The following is a 26,478-nucleotide window of genomic DNA, read 5'->3' on the forward strand; positions in this document are numbered from 1 at the left end:
AAAGATGTGCGTGTGAAAAGATGCTCCACGTTCCTGGTCAGAGGGAGATGCAAATCGAAACCCCAGTGAGGTCCATTTCACATTCATTATGATGGCTATTAGCAAAGACAGAAACGGCACATGTCAGGGAGGACGTGGAGAAATTGGAACTCTCGTGTGTTGCTGGTGAAAACTTAAAATTGGACAGCAGGTCCTCAAAAGATGAAAACTAGAATCACCATATTAATCAGCAATTGCACCTCTGGGCATCTACCCCCAAAAGTGAAATCAGGGACTTGGAAGAGTATCTGTACACCCGTGTTCATAGCAGTGTTATTCAACAGCTGGACAAGGAAGCAGCCCATGTGTCCATGGACGGATGAGTGGATACAGAAAATGTGAGACACACCTGGGAATCTTATGCAGCCCTGAAAAGGAAGGGAACTCTGACACAGGTGCCACGTGGGTGAACCCAGAGGGCGTTATGCTCAATGAAAGGAGCAGTCACCACAGGGCTCGGCACCATGGGTGTCCCTTTCTGTGAGGCACACAGACTGTTCCCATTCTGACAGACAGAAAGCAGAGTGGCGGGTGCCAGGGGCCAGCAAGAGGGAGAAATGGGAGCTGACGCTCACTCCGGACTGCATTTCGGTTTGGGAAGATGAAGTTCTGGAGACAGACGGTGGTGATGGCCGCCCAGCAGTGTGACTGTCCTTCCTGTTAATGGAGCGCTTAAAGATGGTGAAAATAGTAACATTTGACATTATATATATTTTACCACGATTGTTCTTTGCAGTACATTTTGCCAGCTTCAGCTTCCTGGGTGGTACAGTCGGTTGAGTCAGTGGGGGGTCTGCTTGAGATTCTCCCTCCCTCTGCCCCTTAAATAAATAAATAAGTAAAATATCTATTAAAAATATGTAAGAAAAGAAGGGTTCTTTGGGGGTATAGACTTGGGTACACAGATTTGAGTATAGAATTTTTTGCTTTTTATTCTAAAATAGTTGCAGTGTTTTCATAATTTTATTTTAACTTTTTAAAAGATTTTATTTATTTACTTGACAGAGAGAGACACAGCGAGAGAGGGAACACAGGAAGGGTAGTGGGAGAGGGAGAAGCAGGCTTCCCACTGAGCAGGGAGCCTGACATGGGGCTTGATCCCAGGACCCCAGGACCATGACCTGAGCCAAAGGCAGACGCTTCACTGACTGAGCCCCCCCAGGCACCCTTCTTTCAGTGTCTTTAAGACAGTTGCTCCAAGGGGATGCCTGGGTGGCTCAGTCGTTAAGCATCTGCCTTTGGCTCAGTTCGTAATCTCAGGGTGCTGGGATCGAGCCCCACACCAGGCTCCCTGCTCAGCGGGAAGCCTGCTTCTCCCTCTCCCACTGCCTCTGCTTGTGTTTCCTCACTCTCTGTCTCTCTCTTTAAAAAAAAAAAAAAAAGAAGAAGAAGAAGAAGAAGAAGAAGAAGAAGAAGACGGTTGCTCTAAAGCCTGTCTAGTAGATCTGACTCAGGCCTTTTTCAGGGACTGACTCTGTTGAATTCTCTTTTTCCTTTCAGTGGGCCAGACTCTCCTGTCGCCTTGTGTGTCTTGTGATTTTTTGGCTGACCGACCACTGGACGTTCAAGTCTTATAATGTGGTGACTCTGGAAATCGGATTCTCCCCCTTCCCCAGGGTTTGCTCTTTTGCTGTCGAAGTTCTTTGGATTGTCGGCGGGCTGTCTCTGTGCCGAGAACCAGCCTGAGGCGTAAGCTGCTGTCTCCTCGGGTCTTGTCTGAGCCTTTCCGTGGGCACGCACAGTCCCTTCCTAATTCCCACCCATGCAGCTGTTTCTGAACGTCCTAATGTGTGGCTCCCAAAAGGGGGCCAAGGGGGCCCTTGCCCTTTCAATGCCCTTGGTGTCGCTAGAGCTGGAGCTGGAGGGGCGGCAGCGATGGCCGCCAGGCTCGGTGTCGGCACCTGTGTGATGGGAAGCCACCGTCAGTGTCAGAGCGTAGACCCTGCTACTGGGAGGACAGGTCCTTGCCCACCTGGCGTCTGCAGGCTGTTCCAGAAACACGTGCACAGCTGCCTGCGGCGTGGCTGGGTGGCTGCGACCGTGCTGAGAGCTCGGAGAGACCCAAACTGACGACTTCCCCTGGACAGTGGCAGGCTTCGGCAGACCCCATGGTCCCCAAAGAGTCCCATCAGACGGTCTGCCCGTGCAGCCGTTGCCCAGGTGGGGAGAGATTCCTGGTGCTCCCTGCTCTGCCCTCTTCCCAGCATCCTCTCCAAGGTTACAAGTGATGTTGGAAAGAACGTTGGGGTTTGAAGATGATGGCCAAGAAAGAATTCTTGAGCCATTTTTTGGTGCAAAAAGGAGATTTTATTAAAGCACGGGGACAGGACCCATGGACAGAAAGCGCTGTACTGGGGTCCTGAGGAGGGGCCCACTATATACTTGCAAGTTGGGAGGGTTACAAGGGCATAAGTCTCTAAGGAATTTGGGAAGCAGATTTGCAGGACCTTGGGGCTTGCCGGTGTTGGGAAAAGGTCGTTTATTGCCTCTAGTAAAACCTTCGTCATGAGGCCCTTCAGATAGATGTGTATCAATGGACCATATGCTTGGGAGGTGATTACCAACACGTATGTTGGGGATTTAGAGATAAAGTTAGTTTGCAAAAGAATTTTTATGTGTTAAAGTAGGCTCACAGGATTCTGGGGGTTGGGCTAAGATTGCCTTTTGCCCTCAGCGAGGTGTCAGCATCGAGGCAGCTGAATCCCTAGAGGAGGGTCACTCTGCCTGTATCAGGGACTCGTCAAGGGGCTGTAGGTAAGAGGAAATTTAATCATTTTTCTTCTGCGTTTCTTTCCTGCATCATTCCTCCCTGAACAATGTCGACCCTTAGATCATCAAGGTTGCTGCGGGTGGACGGTCTCATCTTCCTGCTGAGTAGGGGCATGGAGATGGGTCCCCATCGGTCAGTCGGTCCGTATAGAGAGGGGAGTTACGAAAGGCAGAGGCACCTGAATCCAGGAGAGACCGCACGTGTGGCTCTTCCACATACGATCACCCATCAGCTGGAAGTTGTGTCGGCGAAGGCGTCTCAGCACCTGGAAGCGCACCCCACTCTACGGGGCCAGCTATGGTCTTGTGGAGATAATGGACGAGAGACGGGAGAAAATAGCCAAACCGGTTAGTGTAACAGAAAGATCAAGAAGCCGGCACAGAGCCCTTTGACAGTCGACAAAAATCCTGTTCTGGTCCAGGAGTTTCACCAGTTGTTAAGGGACAGAGATGGGTCTTTTAAAGCGCCGATTTGAGTATCCATGTCAGAAACCCGGAAACACTCTGTGACCATCGGAACATGGTGCGCATCGTATTTTGTTTTTAGGATCACACTCGTCCCACCTTGTGTAGCAGGTAGCACATCTAACACCGTTCTATTTCATGAAACTGCTTTGAGCATTCCTGTTACTTCGGTGTTTAGTAGACAGATGGTATTTTGAGTTTCACTTAGGGCTTTGACCGTGTACTTATTAAGTGCTTCCATGTGCCTCCTTCCAATCCCAAAGAGGGAACAAAGAGGGATGTTAGGTGCTCAGACCAATGAGACACAGAACATGTCCACCATTGTTGTAAATCTGGAAGGTTGGCCGGGTTGGTCATGGTTTTAATAATGTGTCGGTGCACCCAGGGAGAACCCAGAGTCCAGTGGTCTCTCCAGCCTGGGGGAAGCCATGGCACGAGTTAGAGCTGCATAGCCACTAGGTCCTGTTAGGAGACCAGCATCTAATTCTGGACCCTTTAACTCCAGTTGAGATGCCAAGGGCTATTCAGTTTTGGAGGTCCGTGTTTTGAATGTGTCACGAAAGACAGTCCGTTGTCACTTTGTAGGGACCAAGGGAGTCCAAATCTAGGGACAATTTCTCTTAGTGAACTTTTTGCCACCTCTGCGGCCTTTTTACCCGAATAAGTAGCCTGGTGTAAAGCCTGTATCACCTTCCACTGGTCATTCTTGGGTATAAAGATTTTTCCTTCGTTATTCACAAGCCAGTCCTCTGTCTCTCTTGGTCTGAATAGGCTGGACTTGTGGACTTTACTGGCCAGTAAAAGACTTTGTTTATTTTTTGCTGCCTCCTTGGATGCACAGTCTAGTGAATTGTTTCCTTCAGATTCTAAGGTCATATCCCTGATGTCCTTGACAGCTGCCTCCTTAGGTAGGTGTGCCGCCGTAGGAAGAGTAATAATTTTGGGCCCACATTTGATCGGGGAATCATGGCTTGATGAAAGTCCCCCTTTCTTCCAAATTGCTCCATGAGCATGCAGAACTGGGAAGACATATTTGGAATCAGCAGAAATATATATATATTTTTTACTTTTTAAAAACATTTTATTTATTTGAGAGAGAGAGAGTAAGAGCGAGGAGAAGGTCAAAGGGAGAAGCAGACTCCCCGTGGAGCTGGGAGCCCGATGCGGGACTCGTTCCCAGGCCTCTGGGATCATGACCTGAGCCGAAGGCAGTCGCTTAACCAACTGAGCCACCCAGGGACCCAGAAATACTAATTTTTAAGGCTTTGGGAATTGCAAAGCATGAGTGAGCACCAGCGCACACCCAGCTTTTCTTATTCCTTTTTTCAGGACACTATCGCCATCAGTAAACCGACTGTCATCTGTATTTTCAGTAGGGGCACCTTTTAAATCTCGTTGACAAGCATAAGCAAGATCAGTAAGTAGCCTCTGAAGAGTTATGCTCTGTGGAAGGACGACGGTCAGGCTCAGGCATGAGCGTAGCTGGTCTCACATCCGACAGGGGTCAAGCATTATTCCGGCGTATCTGTAAGCATAGCCAGGTATTTAATAAGCGCACCTACATCATCTGTCGGTGGCCTTTGTCTCTAAGACATGAACGTGATGTGAAGTCATTGCAGCCATGGACCATCGCAGAGTGAGCCTGGAGTCTCCTGCCAGGGAGACTGCTGTGTGCTTGGCTCAAGCCTTTGCTTGCCGCTGCATCCCAGTAGAGGCGGCGATCAGTGTGACTAAGGGATGACACCACCGAGAAGCCCTCTGCGTTTGAGGCCCTGCGTCAGCAGGATCCTAATTACAGTGAATCACAGGCAACTGGGAGAAAACTTGTCTCAAGAGACAAGGGCATCCCCAAGTGCGTCACCCTATCCAGTCATAAAGAGAGTGGGGTCGTCCATTATCTCCACAAGACCGTAGCTGGCCCCGTAGAGTGGGGTGCGCTCTAGCTTCTACGGAGCAATTTTGTCTTCCCAGCACAAAGCACTGGTCGCGGCAATCACTGACTTGTACGGCTGTTGGGGAATCTATCCCAATTCCCGTTGTTCAAATAATCATATGCCCATGGGGTCCTGCCATTCTCCCCACAGAACAACGAGCAGGGAGACGGTTTGTGCATGAGCAACCGTGCCAGCTCCTCTGAGCTTTACCTCAAGCTGTCTAGCTTAGGCAAACAACAAACATTTACAGAGCATCAGATCTGGAATTTAACATCCACAAATGTGTTATTGATGAGATAGCCAATTCAGGACTAATTTATTTTAAAAACAAGTGCAGTTTTAACAAACTTGGCCTAATCATTTCCATAAGCTCAGCAAGAACGGTGAGTGATCCTATAGATCTTTTAGAATCTGCTTTGCTGGAACTTTTTGTAAGGAATCTCTAGTTGAACTTTCAGTAGCCTCTCCGGGCCGGGAGCCAAGCCCCGTACTTGCCGTCAGACATGCCTGCCGTACCTGTAGATGTGGCGGATTCCTCTCCACAAGGTCCCCAGGACAGTACCTGGGAGGTCCTGCACCTGCCAGGAAGTGACATTCTTGACTCACCTGGTGAGGCTGCTGGGGACTCTGGAAACAGGTACCAGGCCAACAGTTCCAAGGGGCTTTATGGCCCCAGGTTTCATAAAGTCAACTTTAGTTCCTTAAAGCTGTTTGGTCATTTCTGAGTCTATGCACGTCTCTCAAATACGGCATTCCAGTCAAAGCCTTGGTAAAATGACCCATGTTTCCACTGACGTCCCATTACAAGGGAGAACAGATTCTTAGTGAACTTATGCAAATGACTATGATTGCCATGAACAGAGAATACTTATTGAGACCTTTTGAATTTCAGAGGGCTCGGGAGAGAGAGAAGTTAAATGCTTCAATTTGTTCACAAATGAATACTTTGTTATGGTTCTGTAAGTCATAGATATCTTTTTAAAAAAGATTTTATTTACTTATTTGACAGAGAGATCACAAGCAGGCAGAGAGAGGAAGGGAAGCAGGCTCCCCACTGAGCAGGGAGCCCGATGCGGGGCTCGATCCCAGGATCCCGGGATCATGACCTGAGCTGAAGGCAGAGGCTTAAAGACTGAGCCACCCAGGCACCCCCAAATCCATTCATTTCAATCTTAGTCCATCCTGACCAAACCTAAAATTCCTTTCCAAGGATTTCCCTTCACAAGCCTTCTCCAACTTGCTTTGCATTCAGATTTTGTCCCAAGCCATTATTTAGGACAAAATCACCTTCTTTTACTTTCAACAAAAATGCATTCCCATTTCTTATATCTTTCTTACATGTCTCCTTCTTTTGTACATACAAAGTTGTTTCCCTTATTTCCATCAGTCTTAATTACATTTAGTAGAATTTTGCATTCTTTGAAAATCTTAGTCTCCAGTAAAAACTAAGTAGTAACCAGTTGTGAACTGTTAAACCAGAATTATTTACGTGGCAAATTTATGAACCGATTAAGCACAAAGCATACCAACAGACCCAAATATTCTTGGTTTCTGTGCAGTAAGAAGTCGAAGGCACAAACCTACATCCAGTAACCAATGCTTTGCACTGTATCCTACTTGGAAAAGACTTACTTGTGCAACAAATTTCATCCCATTTATCATCCAAGCAAAGCTTTGAAGTTTCAGGTTACCAAAGACTTTGAAAACTCTGTTAACAATTACCCATGAACACTTGATTAATAAGTTTTAACAAGATTAACTATCATTTTAAGTCATCTTTTTGCTAACAAACTGCTACAGAGATAACACGAGCTTCTCTTTGACCTTCAATAAACCTCGGTAGACTTAAGTTCCATGTTTAGCGCTGATAACATTAAAGACACATCTATCTCAATTAAAACAACAAACTTAACTTAGTTCAAATACTGAATTATGTTGCTCCTGGGTCCTCCCCAGGATCATTTTCTACCCGACACCCTGGCGGGGAAATCTGGAGTGGGTGGAGTGGGGCCCAGGGGGTGCTCCTTGATGGTGAGGGGAGCAGGCGCCATGGTGCCTGGGGTGTGGAGGATGGTCCAGGAGCCAGTCAGGCCACACCCAAGCCGGTGCCCAAACAGGAGGAGGTGGGGGGGAGACAGAAGAGGCCAAGCGGAGGAAGGTGGAGGAGGTTCCTGGTTCTAGCGCTCATGACCTCCAGTGAAGGAGCAGATATCGTGTTTTCCCGCCAGCAAGGGGGACTAGGCCGTCCATCTTGGGACGGGGAATCTCCCTGAAGCAAAGGGAGTTTCGGCAACTGCTTGGGAATATTCCCTAGAGTCCCCATCCGGAGGTAGACTGACCACAGCTGGCTGCAATTACAGCCATTAACCCGGGAAATGAGGGAGAAGCCCCCACATGTATGAGGAGAGCAGTGAGACGGAGTCCCCTTTGCTAGGGACGGCCTGTGTGTCCTCCAGCAACGTGGGTCTACTGGGAGGAAGCCTGTTTAGATAATTATCCTCCCACGTGTTGGGAGGGAGTTCACCAGCCACCGCACTGAGCAGACACCGTCTGCAAGACGCCCTCAGGTTGGGGTCCTTGTGTAGAGCAGCAACGACACCCTAGAGAGGGGCTCTCACTGACAGATCCCACCGAGGCCACGCAGGGTTACAGCAGCTCTGTCCTTTCCTAAATTTTGCAATCCGAATTGTTTCCAGTGGGTTTAAAGGGCACCCCAAGGGGAGCCGTGGGAACTGAGGAAAAGAGGAGGTCCGTTACCTGCAAGACCCCCCCCCACTCCCGTACCGAGGTTCTTCCGAGCGGCCCAAGGCGTCCCCCTGAACAAAGTTGCTGTGACCACCGCTGCTCATGAAGGCCCCTGCGGGAGGGAGGCCTGCCCTCCCCCCACTTCCCCGTCACATTCTAGACTGTGCCAGTATATGGACTGAAATGCCGAGCCTTGAGGGTCATGCCATGAAGGTCACACCTTATTTTACCTTGCCTTGAAGAACCTGCCACTAACGAATCAGGGAGAACACTAGAAAAGTCTTACAAGGGGAAATGACCTGATTTTGTGATTTAAGCAGTTAGGGAAACAGTAAAGGAAAACAGCAAAGATGGAAATCCATCATGGTTTTAAGTGACACAGCAACACACGTGGTCCTTACAGCCAACTTCCCTGGAAAACAGTCCCCAGCTGGGTTTAATTCCATCGGGTACTGGTTTCGCCTGGCCAGTGGAGGTCCCTCGGGCAGAAGCCGCTAGATGAGGGGTGTGGAGGGGATCACATTAGATCAGTCAGGAGGAAGCGTCACACGGGAGTCTTAAGACTGGCAGCTGTCCTTGTGACTTAGGCGGCTGTCCCGTGCCAAGCAGACAACTGTGTATAAGAACAGCAACAAAGAGAGGGCTTGACGTTTCTGGGTTTTTACCATTCCGGCTAGGGGATACTTCCAGCCAAAAGGCAGACCTTCTCCTCCCTGTAGAGTAGCCACGGGCTAGAGGATTACAGCCTGAGCAATGGACAGGAAAGCTTCCTGGTAAGACAGAGCTCTTTGAAGGGCCCCGGAAAGGAGGGGAAGGAAGAGGAGAGAAAGTACATGCCGAGTTCGTGCCGCGGCTCCGAGTCCATATGAGTCCGTGTGATATCCTGGACTCAAAGCTCCACGTTCAGACACCGTAGGACGCAGGAAGGAACATTAGGAATCAAGGACAACAGCCAAGCAAGAATTCTTGAGACAACTTTGGTGCAAAAAGGTGATCTTATTAAAGTATGGGGCAGGACCTGCAGGCAGAAAGAACTGCCTGGGGTCATAAGGAGTGGCCCGTTACACACTTCCAAGCTAGGAGAGGGGTTAGGGTAAGGTAAGTCTCAAAGGAATTTTGGAAGCAAGGTTCCCAGGACCAGGCTAGCTGTTGTTGGGAAAAGGTCATTTACTACCGCCTAAAAAAACCTCAGGCACGAGACCCTTCAGATGTCTATCGGTGGGCCATATGCTTGGGGATGACGGCCGGTGTGTATCTGGGGGTTGAGAGATACAGGAAGTTTCCAAAGGAATTTTTATATGTTAAAGTAGACTTACAGGATTCTGGTGGGGGGGTGGGGGGCTTGGGCTCGGATTGCCTTTTGCCCTTAGCAAAGCATGAACACCGAGGCAGCTGCGTCCCTAGAGGACCGCCACTCTGCCCATGTCAAGGACTTGTCAGTGGGCTGCAGGTAGTAAGGAAATTTAGTGTTTTCTGCCTCTGCTTCCCGCATCACGAGCACCTGAAGAGCTTGTACTGCATACTTTCATGAGTCCCCAGAAAGGTAGCCCCACACCTCCCCTTGACCAGCCTCGTGTCTGGTTTGCACTCCGCACCGTGCCCCTCCTGGGGGGCTTCAGCCCCTCTCCAAAGCCGCCCCCAGGAGCACAGACGGTAGAACAGCAGCATTCTGTGTGGAGTACGAAGTTGGCCCTGCTCCTTGCGAACACAGCGCTTACGAGACATCAGCCTTCCCACGTGTCTCGGCAGAAACTCTGGAGCTCTGGCTTGGCTTTTGGCCACCGGCCCCTTCTCCCCTCAGGTAACCTCCTAGCCTGTCAGTGGGCTCCTGTCTGTGTCCCCCACTTGCCTTGGGAACAAAACCGAAAATCTGAGGAAAACAACATGAAGTTTCTTCATGTGACCCATTAATCAAGGCCCAGTCCTAATGAGGAAAAGCCATGGAAACAATCCGGCTGGGGGACCGACGCAGGTGTTCGCCTCCCTGGGAGGCTGGGGTGCTCATTCTAGTCAGAGTGTGGGGACCCCAGGAGAGGTGTGTGGAAGGAAGAGAGAGAAACCCGTAAGAATAGAGAGTCTTGGGGACTTGGTAACCAGTTAATAAACACTTGCTAATTAAACTTTCCTGGGGCACCTGGCTGCCTCCGTTGGAAGATCACGTGACTCTTGATCTCAGGGTTGTGAGTTCAAGCCCCATGCTGAGTGTAGATGTTACTAAAAAACAAATAAACTTAAAAAAAATTCTCTTTAGGGGCACCTGGGTGGCTCAGTGGGTTAAGCCTCTGCCTTCAGTTCAGGTCATGATCTCAGGGTCCTGGAATCGAGCCCCACATCGGGCTGTCTGCTCAGTGGGGAACCTGCTTCTCCCTCTTCTGCTCCCCCTGCTTGTGTTCCCTCTTTTACTATCTCTCTATCTCAAATAAATAAAATCTTTTTTTTTTAAGATTTTTATTTATTTATTTGACAGAGACCGCAAGTAGGCAGAGAGGCAGGCAGAGAAAGGGGGAAGCAGGCTTCCCACTGAGCAGAGAGCACGATGTGGGGCTCGATCCCAGGACCCTGAGATCATGACCTGAGCTGAAGGCAGAGGCTTAAACCACTGAGCCACCCATGTGCCCCTCAAATAAATAAAATCTTTTTAAAAATCTCTTTAGTATAACTTACTTTCCTTTTACCTTATGATTTTGCAAATAAAACAACTCTGCTACTTTTTGTCACACTCGGAGCAACGTCATAAAATTTAAAATACCTGAAGGAATGTGAATAAAAACAGAAAACTAAAGTTGCCTGGAGCATTTCTGGAGCCCATTAATTACCCTTTAACAAGTAGCCCACCCAGTAGGTGCGGCAGTAGGCCAGTAGGAAGAGGATCTCTGAGGGCCTGGAGCCGGGCTTCTGCTGGGCAGAGAATGGGTGTCCTTCCTCTCTGCTCCTGAAGTTTCAGTGTGGGCGTGAGACCAGCAGAAGAAACCAGATGCACAAGGCCCCTCGTCGTAGGGTTCCATGCACAGGAAATATCCAGAATAGGTAAATCCCTAAAAGCAGAGAGCAGATGGGTGGTTCCAGGGAGGGAGGGGAGCAGGGGAGGCTGTGGTTTTCCTTGGGGGGTAGAGAAATGTCTGGGAGCCAGACAGGAGAGGGGCTGGCCCAGCTTGCGAATGTACCAAATATCATTGAATCGTTCACTTCAACAGGGCTGAATTTGCGTTGTATGGATTTTGCCTCAATTTAAAGAATATAAGAAAAGGGGGAGCTTCATAAGCAAAAGTGTGTATTTCTGGAGATGAAGAGCCCAGTGCATGTGTGTCTGTGCAAGTGTCTGTGCACGCAGTGCGCGCGCACGTGTGTGCACGTGTGCCTGTGCATGCAGTGTGTTCACGTGTGTGTGCACATGTGTCTGTGCATGCCGTGTGTGTGTGCATGCGTGTGCGCACGCATGTCTCTGTATGCAGTGTGTGGATGTGTGTGTGTGCAGGCATGTGTGCACTACTTGGTTTAGCATGAAGCGTTGTCTTCGTCTGCCTTCCCGGTATGAATTTACCCCTCACGCCTGCGTCTTTTCTCCAGGAAGAGTTCTTGCTGTGGGAGGAGCGAGCAGGGAGGCTGGCAGTCGTGAGCTTTCTCTTGCACGGCGACACCAGAGTCCCTACCGATGCATAGTTGGCTTCCGCAGGCCTTCCTCCCCTTCTTCCACACACCTTCCTCGGTTTCTTGAGTTCTGTCTGTAAGTTCTCGCTTCCTTTGTTGCTAAGGAGCCTTGGGCTCATTCGCTATCATTGCTGCTCTTCCTCAAACACTCCGCTTTGTGGAGTCGTGTATTTCTGCAACGAGAGCTCATGCCAAAGCTCGACTCTTCGCGCTACAAGATCTTGCATTCCTTTTTTCAGCGGGTTTTTATCAGAGAGTAAACAAGGGTCGTGTTCCAGTTTTTTTCGTCTTGTGTGGCTGGCATCTTATTACTCAGTTTGGATTGGAAATGGTGTCTATTCTGATTATTAGCGAAGAGTTTTGAGCAAGAGACAGCCTCATTTGCCTCCTCTTATCTCTCACATAACCTGCCACCCGGTCAGCAGGACAAACCACTTAGCCAGAACTTCCATTTCGCTTTGTGAAAAGTGAGTGAAAACTTTCTGAGGACTTGGAGGCCTCTGGTGTGAGGTCGGCCGTTCTCCGAGCTCTGCGCGTCACTGTGTCTGGGCTCTGCTTCTGCTGGCTAACACTGGGCTCATTCTGGTATTTTCTGTCTAGATTTGCTCAAATTCAAACTTTGTCTTCTCTTTACTCAGTGTAGTTTCATTGTGGGTTTTCTCTCTGAATGTGTTATAAATCAGTCCTTGAAAAATGTATAGTAGTTAAAATCTTGTAAGAGTCCCACAGACCCTACCTCTTCTCTGGTCCCGGACTTAGGAGAGTCCCACCTGCTCTGGTTCAGTTTCTTCACACCGCAGTTACGCCCTTCAGCTCCGCGGCGTTTTCAGAGAGACCCCGGTTTTGTATGCGGTTCCTCGTCCCTCACTCAGGGACAACGTCCCTGACAACATCCCTGACAACAATCTCTAACTGCAGGGTTCTGTCAGCTCCAGACACTGAGCGGTGCCCTTTGCGCCGCAGACGTCATTGTCGTTCACGGTTCACCAGTCTTCCCAGGTAGAGAGTCTTTCTTCCTTCCTGTCTTCCTCCCCTCCCTTCACTCCCTTTTTTCCTCCCTCCCTCACTCTCTCCTGTCCTTTCCTTCCTCCCTCCTTCCTTTCCCGAATACTGTTATTGTCTGGCAAATTTTACGAATTGCATGTATTTCTCTCAAGATATTTTAAAACTTCACACACACTCTGTTGTTCAGTCACCGATACCTTTCACACTTTCTGGATACTGTCCAGAAGAAAAGCGGAAAGCACTCAGCTCCCAGCAAGGCAGTGGTGGCTCTGACCTCCCCGGGACCGGTGGAAACCAGGCTCCTGCCTGATCCCTGGGCAGCATCACGAGAGCGCCGCCCCTCTCCTTTCCCCAGTCAGGCTTCTGGAGGCTTCGGAAATAGGATTCACGCAGGTAGTGTTTTGTGCTGTTGTTTTCTTTCTCTCTCTCTCCCTGTTTAAGATTTTATTTATTTGAGAGAGAGGGGACGAGCCCAGAGGCCGAGGGAGAAGCAGGCTTCCCGCTGAGCAGGGAGCCCAAGGTAGGACTCGATCCCAGGACTCCTGGGCCATGACCTGAGCCGAAGGCAGACGCTTCACTGACTGAGCCCTGGGTGCCCCCTACAGTTGTTTTCTCTTTTCTCTTGGTTGGCTGATGGAGCTTTTTAATAAAGATCTTATTTATTTATCTAAATTTTATTATTTATTTATTTTAGAGAGTACACACGCACAGGCTAGTGGAGGAGGGTCAGAGGGAGAGGGACAAGCAGACTCCCAGCCGAGTGTGGAGCCTGTTGTGGGGCTCCGTCTCAGGATGCTGACGTCACCCCTGGAGCCGGCACCAAGAGTCGGATGCTCCGTGGATGGCGCCGCCCAGATGCCCCCGACGGATGGGAATTTCAGTAGTTCCGGAATGTTCTCAGCACCAGCCTGTCCACTCTGCCCCCTGCTGCGAGTCAGGGGTTTCATTTTTGCAGTCTGGGGGCCCCAGGGCCCACGCTCTCCGGGCTCTCCCTCCACCTGTGCCTCAGCGTCCCGCTTGCCTTGACTCATGCCGGACCCTCGTCTACACCGCCAGGCGGTGGCCGCCCACCGGCTCCGCCGCTCCGTCTCTGCTCCCTCTGGATCTTACTGCAGGACAACTTGCCTTTCTGTTTACAGTGCTTTTGGGGGAGGGGCAATCCTTGTCGGGGCTGGGGGCTCTGCCTGGACCAGGTTAGCCGCCCCCCCACCCCCCACAGCTCCTTCTCAAGGGGAAAATCCATGCTGCTGCTGGGGCAGGAGCTAGACAGGAGCACTGTAGGTCCACCCCCTTCTTTCCTGTTCCTCTGAATATGTCCTCCATCTGTTTTTGTGATTTGTCACTCAAAATCTGAAGTGCTAACAGTGTTCCTGCGCAGGGCTGCAGTGATCTGAGCAGGGACCCCCACACTCCAGGCTCTCAAAGGCAGGAGGAGGGCTGAGAAGGGCGGGAATATCTGTGACCTCTGACGACACCTCCGGGGCCTTTCCTGTGTCCAGAAGAGGCCAGAGAAAGGCCCGCAAGGACAGATCTCTGTTCCTCAGGGCGGGGGTCGTGGGGTGTGCTGTGGGTCCCGGTGCTGGAGCTCGGGTTTGCTGTCCCCACAGGCGGTCTTCATCCTAAGAACCATCATTGATGGAACTGACCGTGGAGCTGCTGTGTTTTCAGGGAATCTATATGGAGCGTTAACGAAAGGTGTCCTTGATGTCTGCTCTGGGTTTGGTTTGCGTGTGGCTGCGTGGGAGTCCCGGAGGGCTCACGGAGCCTCCTCTACTGGGAACAACACCGGTGTATGGGTTGGAAAGAGCAGAAGTGGGCTGCACTGGGTTTGTTGGGGCCCGTAGTCTGGGGCCGTGTGCAGTGTGTCTGAGTGTGGTTAAAGGCCATCGGGGAGGTGGGGAGGTGGTGGGAGTTTCAGAACCGGACTGTGCGTCACAGGAAAAACGCTCGTCTGTAAGGAACAAACCCATTCCGGCGGCTGAGCCCAGTGACATTCTCGTGGATGTCGGGGCCTGACACTGCTGGGCTGCCATGGCGACTCCGCCCTGTGCTGCCCGTCTAGCCTCCGGGACCACCCAGCCGGGGACCACGCGCCAGGCCACGTCCCGGTGGATTCTCCACTGCCCGGTCTGCACGGGCCAGCGGGTGACAGTGAGCACGAAGGGCCGGAGGAGACCCAGGGAGACGCGCCCGAAGTGGCAGACGTCGAGCCCGTCAGCCTTCACTGGCTGGTGCTCAGCCATTTGGCTGCTCCAAGATGGGGGTTGTGGGACTGGGGGCCGGCGGGGCCTAGCCTGGGCCGCAGCGGGTCAGCCTGCCCGAGGGAACGCGTGAGCTCAGAAGGCACAGAAATACCCGTTTGTCACACCCACTTCACGAGCGGAGGCCGTGGCTGGACCCGTGAAGAAAGCCTCTGGTGGCAGGGGGGGGGGGGCTGTGGGGGAGGGTCAGCAGGGACGACCACTGCGGGCTTTGGAGCAGACTCTGGAAGTCCAGTATTCCTGCACTTTGCCACCCAAGTTCCAGAGTGAAGCCTCTGTCCAGTCTCCTTGCAGCTTCCTGAGATGAGGTGACAGCCACCTGGGGTCGGCCCAAAATGTCCCAACTCCTAGGACCAAGGTCACCTTGGTTTACATTTCATTTTAGAAATGCCATTGGTTAGGCAGCTTCTGACAGGGCTCCTGGAGGAGTTGGTGGCTTTTGGTGGCACCCTCCCACGTGGGGGAAGAGCCTAGTGGCGTGGTCTTCCCCAGCAGCAGTGACAGGGTGGTCCTGCCTCTCTGGGCACAACTCCCACCATCTTGGGCCAATCCAGTCTTCAGGGCCACTTTTCCACATCTCTGCTCCGTCTTCACACAGTCTCCTCCGTGTGTCAAGTTTCCTTCCTTCTGCCTTCCTTCCTTCCTTCCGTCTCTACACAGGGCCCAGCCGGATAATCCTGGACCATTTCCCTAGAGCAAGACTCTGAACTTAATCACACCTGCATTTTCAAAAATATTTTATTTTTATTTATCTTAGAAGATTTTATTTTTAAGTAACCTCTACACTCCACGTGGGGCTCGAACGCACAGCCTCAGAGCAGGGGTCGCTCGTTCCACTGACCGAATCAGTCAGGGGCCCTGCATTTTTTTTTTTTTTAATAAGGTAACATTGCCAGGTCCTGGGGGTGAGGATGATACGTCTGGGGGCTATTTTCCGTCCCAGCACAGCCTGGCTGGCTCCTTCTGTTTGGGACTACAGGAAGCCACGGGACGAGGCAGCATGTCGGATGAGCTGTCCTCCGTTCTGCTTGACTGACGGATGGTTCTAGGCCGGCGAGTACACCTCGGGACCCAGATGGTTGGTGTTTAAAAGGACTTAACAGTGAACTCTCCAGTCATCAGCTGGCCTTACTGGAGAACTTTGTGGGGTGCAGTCCTGGACCAAGGACGCCAGACTGTACCCACGTAGCTGGACTCTGTAGATACGGTCTGGTGTGGACGCTTCCCGATAGCCCTGATGGCTCCGAAACAGCCACGATGGCGACGATTGGCCCGAGTACGCCCGGATGAACAGGATCAGCAGCTGTGACTCCAGATGCTCCAGTGAGAGTCAGGAGGAAGCTTCACTCCAACCCCCAGGACAGAGTGAAGCCTCCAGGGCCCCTGGAGCTCGGGGAGAGGGGGCTGGGTGGGAACACCCACTTTTCCCTCCTTGCCCTGCCACAGCAGCCTTGTCCGTGGTTGTGGTTGTGTTTTTCTCCCTCTACACATTCCTGATGTTTGTTTCCTGGGGATACTCTGAGTAGCCTCGACTCAGAGATCCCTAACATCAGCCTCGGGGATGGGAGGGGATTGAGAACGAGCCTGTGTTTTTCCTGCTCAGTGCACCAGACTTGTCTGGGCCTTAGTCTCAGGGAGGTTGGAGCTATTCCATGATTTCTCTGAGACCTGCCTGGTAGGAAGGAGGGCAGGCCACACCTTGGAGTGGGAAGCTGGCCAGCCAGGTGTGTGGCCCCAGGACCACATTCCCTTTTGGGGTGTTTCAGGTCTGCCGTTGTGGAGATAGGAGCGTGAGGGGAGCTGCTCTGTGGACAGAGTCCTGGGGCCCTGCAGTTGGTCTTCTCCACGCTGAGTCCCAACTGTAAGGGTGCTGGGCACAGGGGGCCGGCTGGCTTCTCACAAGTGTCCCCAGTGCCCCTCCATCCCACCTGGCCGTGGGCTTCACGCACGCCCAGCCCACCAGCATCTTTGTCTGGAGCACCTTCCTGAGGCCCCCAGGGCTCCCCTTGGTCAGGGAACTCTGGAATTCTTGTTTCTTTATGTCAGCGGACACCCTGTGAGTTCACCTCCCGGAACTGTGTGCCTCAGATGAAGCCCGGAGCACTTAGCAAGTTACAGCGTGGAGACACTCTGCGGCAGGCAGCCCCGGCTCCCGCCCTAAGTGACATCTTGGGCCTGGTTTCCCAGAAGGGCCGCCCCCTCAGCCTCACCGGAGACCAGGTTAGCCTCTGACACCTGCTGCTCGGGCTCGGCCTGCCCCTCGGGAAGGGGAGCCTGACACTGGCGTCAGAATACGCGGCCGCGGAAGGACCGCGGGGGTCCCCTGGGGGCGCTCAGGCACGACCTGCGGGGCGCAGACGCTGCCCCCGTCCCCACGAGAGGGGATCCCCAGGGGAGGAGGGCTCCGGGCCTCGCGCAGACCTCCTCCAGAGGCAGGCGCGGGTCCTCCGCTCTCGGGGGCGCGCCGCGTCCACAGGGCCCCTTGCCCCGGCGCAGGTCGGACGCGCCCACGTGGGTCCCGGGCTCCGGAGGCGCGGCCTCGCCGGGGAGGTGCTTCCTGACCCCAGCCCGGGCGTGCGGGCGGAGCAACGTCGCCCCCGCGCCCCCGACGTCCGACCCGTCCCCGGCTGTGCGGTGCGCTCTAGGACCCAGCGCCGCTTGGCCCGGCGCCCGGGCGGGCGGGGCTCCTGCATTGTGACGTCACGCGGAGGCGGGGCTGCGGCGCTGGGACGGACAGACGGACGGAGGACGCAGGACAGACCGGGCGGGGCCGGCGCGGGCGCGGCCGCCGCGGGTGAGGATCGGGATCCGGGTCCGCAGGCCGCGTGTGGACGCGGACGCAGCGCGAGGGCCGCCCGCCCCGGGGTCGCAGCTCGGGGATCGGCGCGGGCGGCGGGTCGCGGGACGGAGCCCCTCGGACCGTGCGCGCGTCCCCCGCCCCCGCCCGGCCGGGCGTCCCGCCGCCGAGCCGCCGGCCTCCCTCCCTCCGAGCGCGCTCGCCCCGGCCTGAGCGCGCTCCGCCCCGCCCCCGCCGAGCCGCCCCCCTCGCAGACCCGCGGGCCCCGCCGTGCGCCCGGCGCTTCTGTCCCCTCGCGGGGTTGGCTCGCGCGCGGAGGGCTCGCGGGGGCTCCGGTGTCGGCGGGGGGTGCCCCGGCCGTGAGTCCCCGCGGTGCCCTGGCTCGGAGTTCTCAGCTCTTCTCTCCCGCCAGGCCCCGGTGGCGGAGGGTCGCCGGGCAGCAGCCGCGATGTGGGGGTGACCGGCAGCGCGCGATCCGGGAGCCCGTGAGAGCAGCGGGGACCTGGGCCAGGTGGACGTCCGTCGGCGGGCAGGGCGACGCAGGTTTTCGGGATGGAAGCGGAAGGCTTGGACTGGCTTTTGGTCCCCTTGCACCAGCTGGTTTCCTGGGGGGCAGCCGGGGCCATGGTCTTCGGAGGGGTCGTGCCTTATATCCCCCAGTACAGGGACATCCGGAGGACTCAGAACGCTGAGGGCTTCTCTACCTACGTGTGTCTGGTGCTCCTGGTGGCTAATATTTTACGGATCCTCTTCTGGTAAGTTGGGGGCTTCCTATGGGGGTGCTTCCAGGGAGATGGCTTTCTCTTTTGGGGGTTCCGGAGTGGGGTGGGGGTGGTGGCAGGAGCTGGCCGGTTGCATGCGATCATTTCCCAGGAAAAATGGGGGACTGGAGTGGAGACTCTCAGCCTTGGTCTTCATTTCATGGCACTCATACCTGGGGAGAGATTTTCCCAAAGACGACTGGGTGCTGGGCGAGGTCCTTGAACTCGGTTCCTTCCCTCAGGATTGCATGGGGGCAGGAGAGACGAAAGAGGGAATGAAGAAGAAATTAAGACTAACCAAAAGTGACAAGCTGTGGGAAGGGCATACCACTGACCACGGAGCCCCTCAGGAGGGGACATCAGAGCCCGGCAGGAAAGAGCTCAGGGGCTGGGTGCGCGGAGGGCCGTCCCCTCAGCCTTGTCTGTTGTGTGTACAGTTTTGTTCCATTCTGATAGGAAAGGCAATTTTCTGGGTACTACTTAAGAGACTGTGTTTTCCTTGCCAGTCCCAGTGCCGCTTGCTCTTACTATCGTTTGCATTCTGGTGAGGAAGTCTGAAGTTAATTTTAATAGTTGCTAAAGCACCGCATGTCTGGGAGGGGGCATTTTTAGAGGAAATGAAATGGTGTCTTATGACCGCCTTTTTTTTTTCTTTAAAAAGAGGAAGAGGTGGCAGTTGGAGAAGAGGCAGAGGGACAGGAGAATATTGAGCAGACTGTGTGACCGGCGCAGAGCCGGATACAGGGCTTGATCTCATGACCTGAGTGGGGTCAGGTGCTTAACAGACAGAGCTAGCCAGGTGCCCCATTACAGCCCCATTCTAAGATGGAAGAGGTCTGGAACTTTCTTCTTGACTGTCCACACATATAGTGAGACAGGTTGCTCAGCCTGCTCAGGAGGAGGACAGCTGAGTGCAGAGGTGGGACAAGGGTTCCAGGCAACTGGCGTCCGGAGCTCTGCTTCTGGCTCCTCCTGTTGGCTTTTTGGTAATGGACTAACCACATTGTTTGCTAATTCTTTTTTTTTTTTTTATTTAAGATTTTATTTATTTGACAGACAGATAGAACACAAGTAGGCAGAGAGGACCCCAGAGGGAGAGGGGGAAGCAGGCTCTCAGCTGAGCAGGGAGCCTGACGTGGGGCTCAGTCCCAGGACCCTGGGATCATGACCCGAGCTGAAGGCAGCTGCTTAACTGACTGAGCCACCCAGGTGCCCCCTGCTAATTCATTTTTAAGTCAACTTTACGGAGGTATGATTTACATTAAATAAAACTGCCCATCATAAGTTCACAGTTTGACGAGTTTTGACAATGTCCCCTTCCCATCATCATCACAACCCAGATAGGAGTTTTCTGAGCCCAGAGGTTTGCTCTCTCCTCTGTGTTCCATCCAGGATGGGGCCATCCAGTGGTGCCAGGCCCCAGGCTACCTTTGATTTATTTTCACTGTGTGTTAGTTTTGCCCTTGTCTGGGGCTTTTAAAAGGTGAGCCAGTAAGTCAGCCCCTCCAGGGAGAATTTGTCACATCCCCAGGTGTGTCTCTGGGTTAGGAGGCTACTTTGGAAGGAGGGCTCATGGGTGCTTATTTCTTTCTTTGGCACAAGTTGAAAACGCACATTTTGAAGATTCCTCCTTTCCCTCCGGCTGGGGGCAGAGATCACTCGCCTTACAGTGACGTGTGGCTTTTTCTAAAATGGCTTTAGGGGGCGCCTTGGTGGCTCCGCGATCTCTGTCAAATAAATAAATAAAATCTTAAAAAAAAATAAAATGGCTTTAATCAAGTCTGAGGTTGAACAGAAGCAGTTCCTGAAATATAATTGTGTCTGACACCATTGTTAATCCCGAGTGCACTGGAGGGTCATTCAGGGGTCTCCCAGGCTGAGGTTGTGGAACAAGTTTTCTCTTGCACGGGGGGTGGGGGGGTGCCTGGCATCGGCTTGCCTTGTGGGGGAAAAAGATCAGTCAGGAGATCTCTTCCTAGTGTGCTTCTCCTTCACAGTCGCAAAAAGAGGATAGAATAGCTAATGTACATCCAAATACCTGGTTTGGAGAAGTCAGCAATTACACTAATTTCTTGAATGCCGAGTCTCAGGGCTTTTGGGTTTAACAGACATGTGGGCTGGGAGTCCTGTCCCCACTCCAGGGCCTGAGACTTTGGGAAGCAGAGTCTGGAGCTCTCCTAATGGGGCACTGGGCTTCTCAACTGTGGGCTTCTAAACTTCATCCACTGGCAAGTCTATTTCTATCCATCCAACTGGTCCTTTCCCAGAGTCAGCACCCTGTGCTGCCCCGGGTCACCGGAGTGGTTCTGTGGCGACATGTGAACACACAGGACTGCCCTCAGCCCACATTCCAGGAGACTGCAGCAGTGTGTGGGGTGGAAGGAGGGCTGGCCAAGGACACTGGTCCCTCCTCCAGAGTGTCTCTGGCCCAGGGGTGTGCTTTTCCTGCATTTCACGCAGGACAGTCCTTGCGGTCACAGTGAAGCCCGGCAGACGGGCTGAGCTCTGTCCAGGACTTGGAGTCATGTGGGCTTCTCTGCCCACCAAGTCCTAGGCCCTACTCCTCGGAGAGGGGTGCACATCCTCCCTTTTATTTCTTCTCTGGAGCCTCTGAAGCCCCCACTCTTGGGTCCTCCAGCCTTTACGGGTTAGCAGCAGCCCGTGGGTTAGCGGGTGTTGGAGGGTTTCCTGCGTTCCAGACCCTGGTCCAGATGCCATGGGGTTTGCATGTTAGCAGAAGTGCTGTGTGGGGCGTACCTTGTACACAACATGGGTTGTGGCAGGCTCCAGGTGAGACGGAAGCTGTGTCTATACTAGACCAGGGCTGGACTTAGAACTGAAGAGTGTGTTTCCCAAAGCCGGCTGAGACCACAGTCCTCGGAACTCTGGTCTTTGAAGACCCCTGCGGATTTGTGGTATGAGGGTTGTGAGTGGCTCGCAGTTGTGCGGCAGAGGGGAACTGAGTTGGGTAAACCCTGGGTTTTCTTTTTTTTCTTTTTTTTTTAACTTATTTTTTAAAAGATTTTATTTATTTATTTGACAGTGAGAGAGAGAGAGAGATCACAAGCAGGCAGAGAGGCAGGCAGAGACAGAGAGGGAAGCAGGCTCCCCGCTGAGCAGAGAGCCTGATGTGGGGCTCGATCCCAGGACCCTGAGATCATGACCTGAGCCGAAGGCAGAGGCTTAACCCACTGAGCCACTCACATACCCCAACATGGGTTTTCTAAAACTTGTGGAACTCTAGTGCCTTTCTTTCTTTCTTTCTTTCTTTCTTTCTTTTTTTAATTTTAAAACTTTTTTTTTCTTTTTAAGAATTTGAGAGAGAGCATGAGTGCGGAGGGGGAGAGAGAAGCAGACTCCCTCCAAGCTGAGTTCCCCCTCTGATGTGGGACTAAATCCCAGGACCCCGAGATCATGACCTGAGCCAAAGGCAGATGCTTAACAGACTGAGCCACCCAGGTGCCCCCTCTAGCACCTTTATTTCTTACAGTTCTTATCATCCTTTCGCAAAACTAGCATTCAGCAGGTTATATTCTATGAAATGCTTACAGATAGTATTTTGACTCAGAAGAGTGGCGTCAGGAGAAACCAGGCGAAGGGCTAAATGATGCCTCATGACTGATGTTTGCAGACTTGTGATTTTGTAGAGAAGGGCAGAATGAGGTGCAGGAGGCCGGGGTGCTGGGCTGGTATCGCAGGACCTTCCAGCCCTAGCCTTCTCCGTTCACAGAGCTGGTTCTCAAGCTCCATTCTAATTGGGTGGAAACACTAACAGGGACAGTAATGTGTTAGATGTTTAATAACATTGTATCAGAGATGCGGTGACATTGTATCAGGAATAAGGGAACACTAGAGGGGCGACACCCTGTCCGGCATGTAGTAAGACTGTATTACACACGGTAACATCGTATCAGATGCAGTGTGCATCCTGCTCACATTGTATCAGAGATGTGGCCCTGTTGGGCACACGGTAACAGCTAAGGGTGTAGCAGTCAGTGTGACACAGGGAAGGAGATAGCTTCTTTCTACTGGAGCTTTTCTGTTACTTGGAAGACATGAGAAGGTGTCCCGTGTAGAAACTTTTGCTCAGACTTGGTGAAACATCGCCTCTCCTGAAGTGTGTGTCTTCCTAGGGGGAAAGACAAACCCTTCAGACTGGCTTATCTGAGCAGCACGCCCTGCGCTCGTCGGGTGGGCTCTCCTATCATCTGCCCTCAGGAGAAGTCGTGCCAACACACATTCTCAGGCCGGAGAGGACAAAGTGCTGACATCTCTGTCACTTTAGTTCTTAGCTTTAAAGGAAGAAAAAGCTTAACCAATTTGATAAGTAAAAAATGTTATCTTTCTATTTTAATTAGTCTCTAAAAGTTACTAATGACATTGATCCTCATTTCATATTTACTTTGTCTTTTGTATATTGCTTGTCGAAAGTTGTGCTTTTTGAAATTTGTATCTTGTTTAGCCTGTCTTTCCAAAATCAGTTAAATATTCACCTCTGTGCCCTCTTACTTTGCTTTAGATGGTCTTGTTTTTATTGTAAATACTGAGATCATCTGGATTCAGTTTTTGGTGTAGGGTTTAAGGGGAAGTGCAAACCTTGATTTCTTTGCCCACAGTTTTTCTAGTCGTTGTTTCTGTTGAGAATTTAAAAAAAAGTGGCCTTTCTCACATAATGGCCAAAATTGCACATCTTCAGCCTCATAACTGGCAGTTAGCTTGGTGTGAGGAGCCCCAGAATACCCTGCTTTACTGGGGTCCTTCCCACCTGCTCAGGAAGCACTTCCTGTCTCCTTAGGCTGACACTGAACTTTTGCTGTCCCCTTGTCTGACCTTCACCTTAGAGGAGTTGACCCCTGGGGTCAGCTGGGTAACCAGTGGGATCCAGCTCCTAGAAAGGACTAGAAGTGTCCTTAATGGCCTTTGGGGTAATAGCTGCCCTTTACGGAAGAGGCAAGGCCCAGAGGCGGTGGGTCCAGCCGCAAGGGCTGTGGAACCAGCCTAGGGTGGAGTCTGTGGGCTCCCCCGGTCTGTGCCACTGGCTTCGAAAGCTCCAGGGCACAATGGCCCTTTCTTGCTCTGACCATTTAGCATTTCAGCTCCTCTCCTGAAGGAGGGGTCCACACGAAGCAGCAGGATCCCCAGTGAGCCCAGGTGACATTTCCTGGGGAGGCAGGAGTAATCTCGTGGTGATGGAGTTGTCCTATCTGTGTCCTGGTTCCTCTGGGGCCCAAGGAGTGCGGGCCTGAGGCTTTGTGACCCCAGACTGCTCTGTCCTTTGCTCCGAGGACACAGGCCAGGCCTTAACCTCAGAACCCGTGCAGAATGCCGGTGCTGGAACTGGTGTCGTGGTTCCCCGCTTCCCAGGGACTATCTGGCTATTCCTGGTGGCTGGACCTCCTGCGGGCTGGTGGCCTGCTCTCTGCTGCTGGGCCAACTCGCGCTGGCAGGGCAGACCCTGGGCAGAGGCATCCCCTCCGGAGAGGTGTGCGAGTTGGCTAGGACGCCGGCAGGGCGGCGCGTGCCCCAGACTCGGTCTTGGAGAAACTGACTCGCGCTGGAGCGGGGCCAGAGTCAGCATCTCTGTGCGAAGAAGCGTCATGTTTTCTCGACCGTGTAGGGAGATGTTCTTGCTGTGTAGGCAAAGGTGTGCTCCTCGGCCAGGAGAGCTAATCTTGACCTTCACAACAAGCCCAGAGCTGAGTTTTTGTCTTGATTTCTCATTGGTTTGATGTTGGCGGTGTGGGGGAGCCCCGGCCCGTGCCCTGCCGGGAGCTCTGACCCAGCTCTGTGTCATGGGGGCGCCCCTGCCAGGCTTCAGTGGTCAGCTCTCGGTGACCGTCCCTCTCTGCGGGGCGCACGTTGTTGGCTCAGGCCAGAGTGAGGGAGAGGGCAGTGGGGAGGGGGCGGGTGGTTCTCTCCGCATCTTTTCACGACCAGCTGGGAAGTCAGGCTGCCGTGCAGGGTCTCTTGACTCAGAGCTTGACAGCAGCTCAGTTTTGGAGCCGCCCTCAGGCCGTGTTGCAGCCAGACCTATGGGATTCCTGCTCCGCAATAGCTGGGCTAGAATTGGGGTTGGGGCTTCAAGGGGTGCCCTGTCCAGGCCTGGCCTTAGAGATGGGCCTGGGTCAACACTGATCCTCGTGGCCACGGCAGAGACCCCCTAGCTGGTGCACGGAGGGCGGCGCTGCTGTTCTCCGCCCCTGGGGTTTGGGGTCTGCTGACGGGCCCAGCTCGCGCTGGTCACTAGATCGAGGGTCTCACCTCCAGGAGCTTATGGCTCAGTTGGTGACACTTCACCACCAGGAAGACATCGGCAGGGAGGGCATGAGACCCGGGCAGGCTGGCGGGTTAGAGGGGAGTGGGCAGCGAGGCCTGGGCAGGGAGGGAGAGGGACAGCAGGCAGCGAGGCCTGGATGGGGGGAGTCAGGGCCTCAGGTTAGGAGTGGGAGGTTGTGCCCTCAGCTGCCTCCTCCTCTTCTCTGGTGGGAGGGATGGGGGGGTTCCCTGGCCCGCCACTGCTCTGGCCTACTGACCCCACTCAGCCCAGGCGGGAGGCAGGACTTCCTGTCATTCCTGGATTCTGGTGTGAGTCTTCCCAGGGAATCAGGTGTTCTAGAAATTGGGTTTCGTGAGTGGCTGGGGCCTCTGTCCGAGGGACGTCTGGCTGTGTGGTGAGGGAACCTGGGAGGCCCATCCCACCCTCATTGCGGGTCCCAGGGAGGGGAGCGTGGCAGCCCTGCCCATCGTTCTGAGAGGTGCCCCTGCAGAGGGGCCATTGTGGTCCCTGGTCCTGCCATCCCCGAGTGCTCCTAGCCCCTGCCCACCCTGCTGTGTCTCCCCACGGAGCCTGGAGGCCCAGGTGCTCGGGCCCGCAGCTGTGACGCATGTGCGAGTCCTTCTGGGGCTGCTCGGGAGGTGGCCATGGGGGCCATGGCAGGGGCCCGGGCAGGGAGAGGCGGTGAGGCCCTTGGTGCCCCAGGGCCCTCCTGACGCCGTGGTCTCTTTCCCTCCCCAGGTTTGGACGGCACTTTGAGTCGCCGCTTCTCTGGCAGAGTGCAGTCATGATCTTGACCATGTTACTGATGTTGAAGCTCTGCACCGAAGTCCGCGTCACAAACGAGCTGAACGTAAAACGCCGTTTCTTTGCAGGTTGGTGATCTGATCTGCAGCTTTGGGAACAAAGCACTCGGTCAACAAGCAGAATTCACCCTGTGTGCGTGGGAGAGGCAGGGGCGCTCCGTGTTGCCGGAGCCGTGCTCAGTTCACGCAGGGCACGGCAACGAGTGCCTGACGTCCCTGTTTCCCATGTGCTGCATGTTCCCTTAACACGGGGTCGTTTCTTCCCTGGAAGGTGGGCAAGTTACGAAGTAATCTTGACGTGTTCCTCTGCACCATGGCTGTTTACCTGAGGGTTCTGATTGGGGTAGGACATACATTTCGGTATCTTCTCTGGCACGGTCGGTTCAGAGGGGGATTTGCCCAACGGAAGTTTTCTCTCCGTGTGGGGCCGACGCCTCCCACATGCCCGTTCGGTGACCGTGTAGCTGCGGCTTGTTGCTAACACTGGGAGCTTCCTCTCGTGCCTGGTAACCATTCACCCGACGTCCTGCTCCTGCGGGGCCGGTGGGGGGGTCACCTGGAGTGGGCCCGTGGGGTCTGCGCGTCAGGCAGGATGAATTACACGCTCAGCCCACGCTGCTTCGTGACTTTGTGGCTCAGAAAATAGAAAATACTTCTTGTTTTTGCCTTTTCCTTTGAAAAAGCTCCTTCTGGGCTGATGTTCTGTGTGTGAACATACGGGAGCGTTGTCAATGCTTTACTTCTGGTTTTCTTCCAGTTACTAGACGGAACACAGCTCTCATTTGACTCTGAAGCGTGTGTTTCATCTCAGCTGTTGCTTAGCGAAGTGTTTTTGCGGGACTGTGTTTGGCTCCTGGGGACTTGAGGTCCTGCTCCTGTGTTTGTCCTGATGGTTACTTCATCTCCATCGGAGCAGATCCTCCCCCCGGTAGCTTCTGTTTTTAGAGATTAAGGTTTGCCAGTTTCAGTCTTTA

The 26,478-nt window shown here is 53.4% G+C and overlaps 1 protein-coding gene across 3 annotated transcripts in view; it reads left to right on the forward strand.

The window, feature by feature from the left end:
• The first annotated feature begins 17,597 nt into the window (after window positions 1-17,597).
• The window catches only part of LOC111154214 (PQ loop repeat containing 1), a 47,061-nt gene continuing 38,180 nt past the window's right edge, over window positions 17,598-26,478 (forward strand). For 2 of the 3 annotated variants that reach the window (XM_022513682.1, XM_022513681.1), the window contains exons 1-2: window positions 17,906-18,418; window positions 25,440-25,573. In XM_022513682.1, the coding sequence (XP_022369390.1) occupies window positions 18,216-18,418; window positions 25,440-25,573 (337 nt within the window). In that variant the 5' untranslated portion in view covers window positions 17,906-18,215. Of the gene's footprint in view, window positions 17,661-17,905; window positions 18,419-25,439; window positions 25,574-26,478 lie in introns of those variants that run through there. The other variant, XM_022513679.1, reaches the window with a different exon arrangement.

Source organism: Enhydra lutris, unplaced genomic scaffold, assembly GCF_002288905.1.
Source record: "Enhydra lutris kenyoni isolate GAN:26980312 unplaced genomic scaffold, ASM228890v2 scaffoldscaffold36, whole genome shotgun sequence".
NCBI classification, from domain to species: Eukaryota; Metazoa; Chordata; class Mammalia; order Carnivora; family Mustelidae; genus Enhydra; species Enhydra lutris.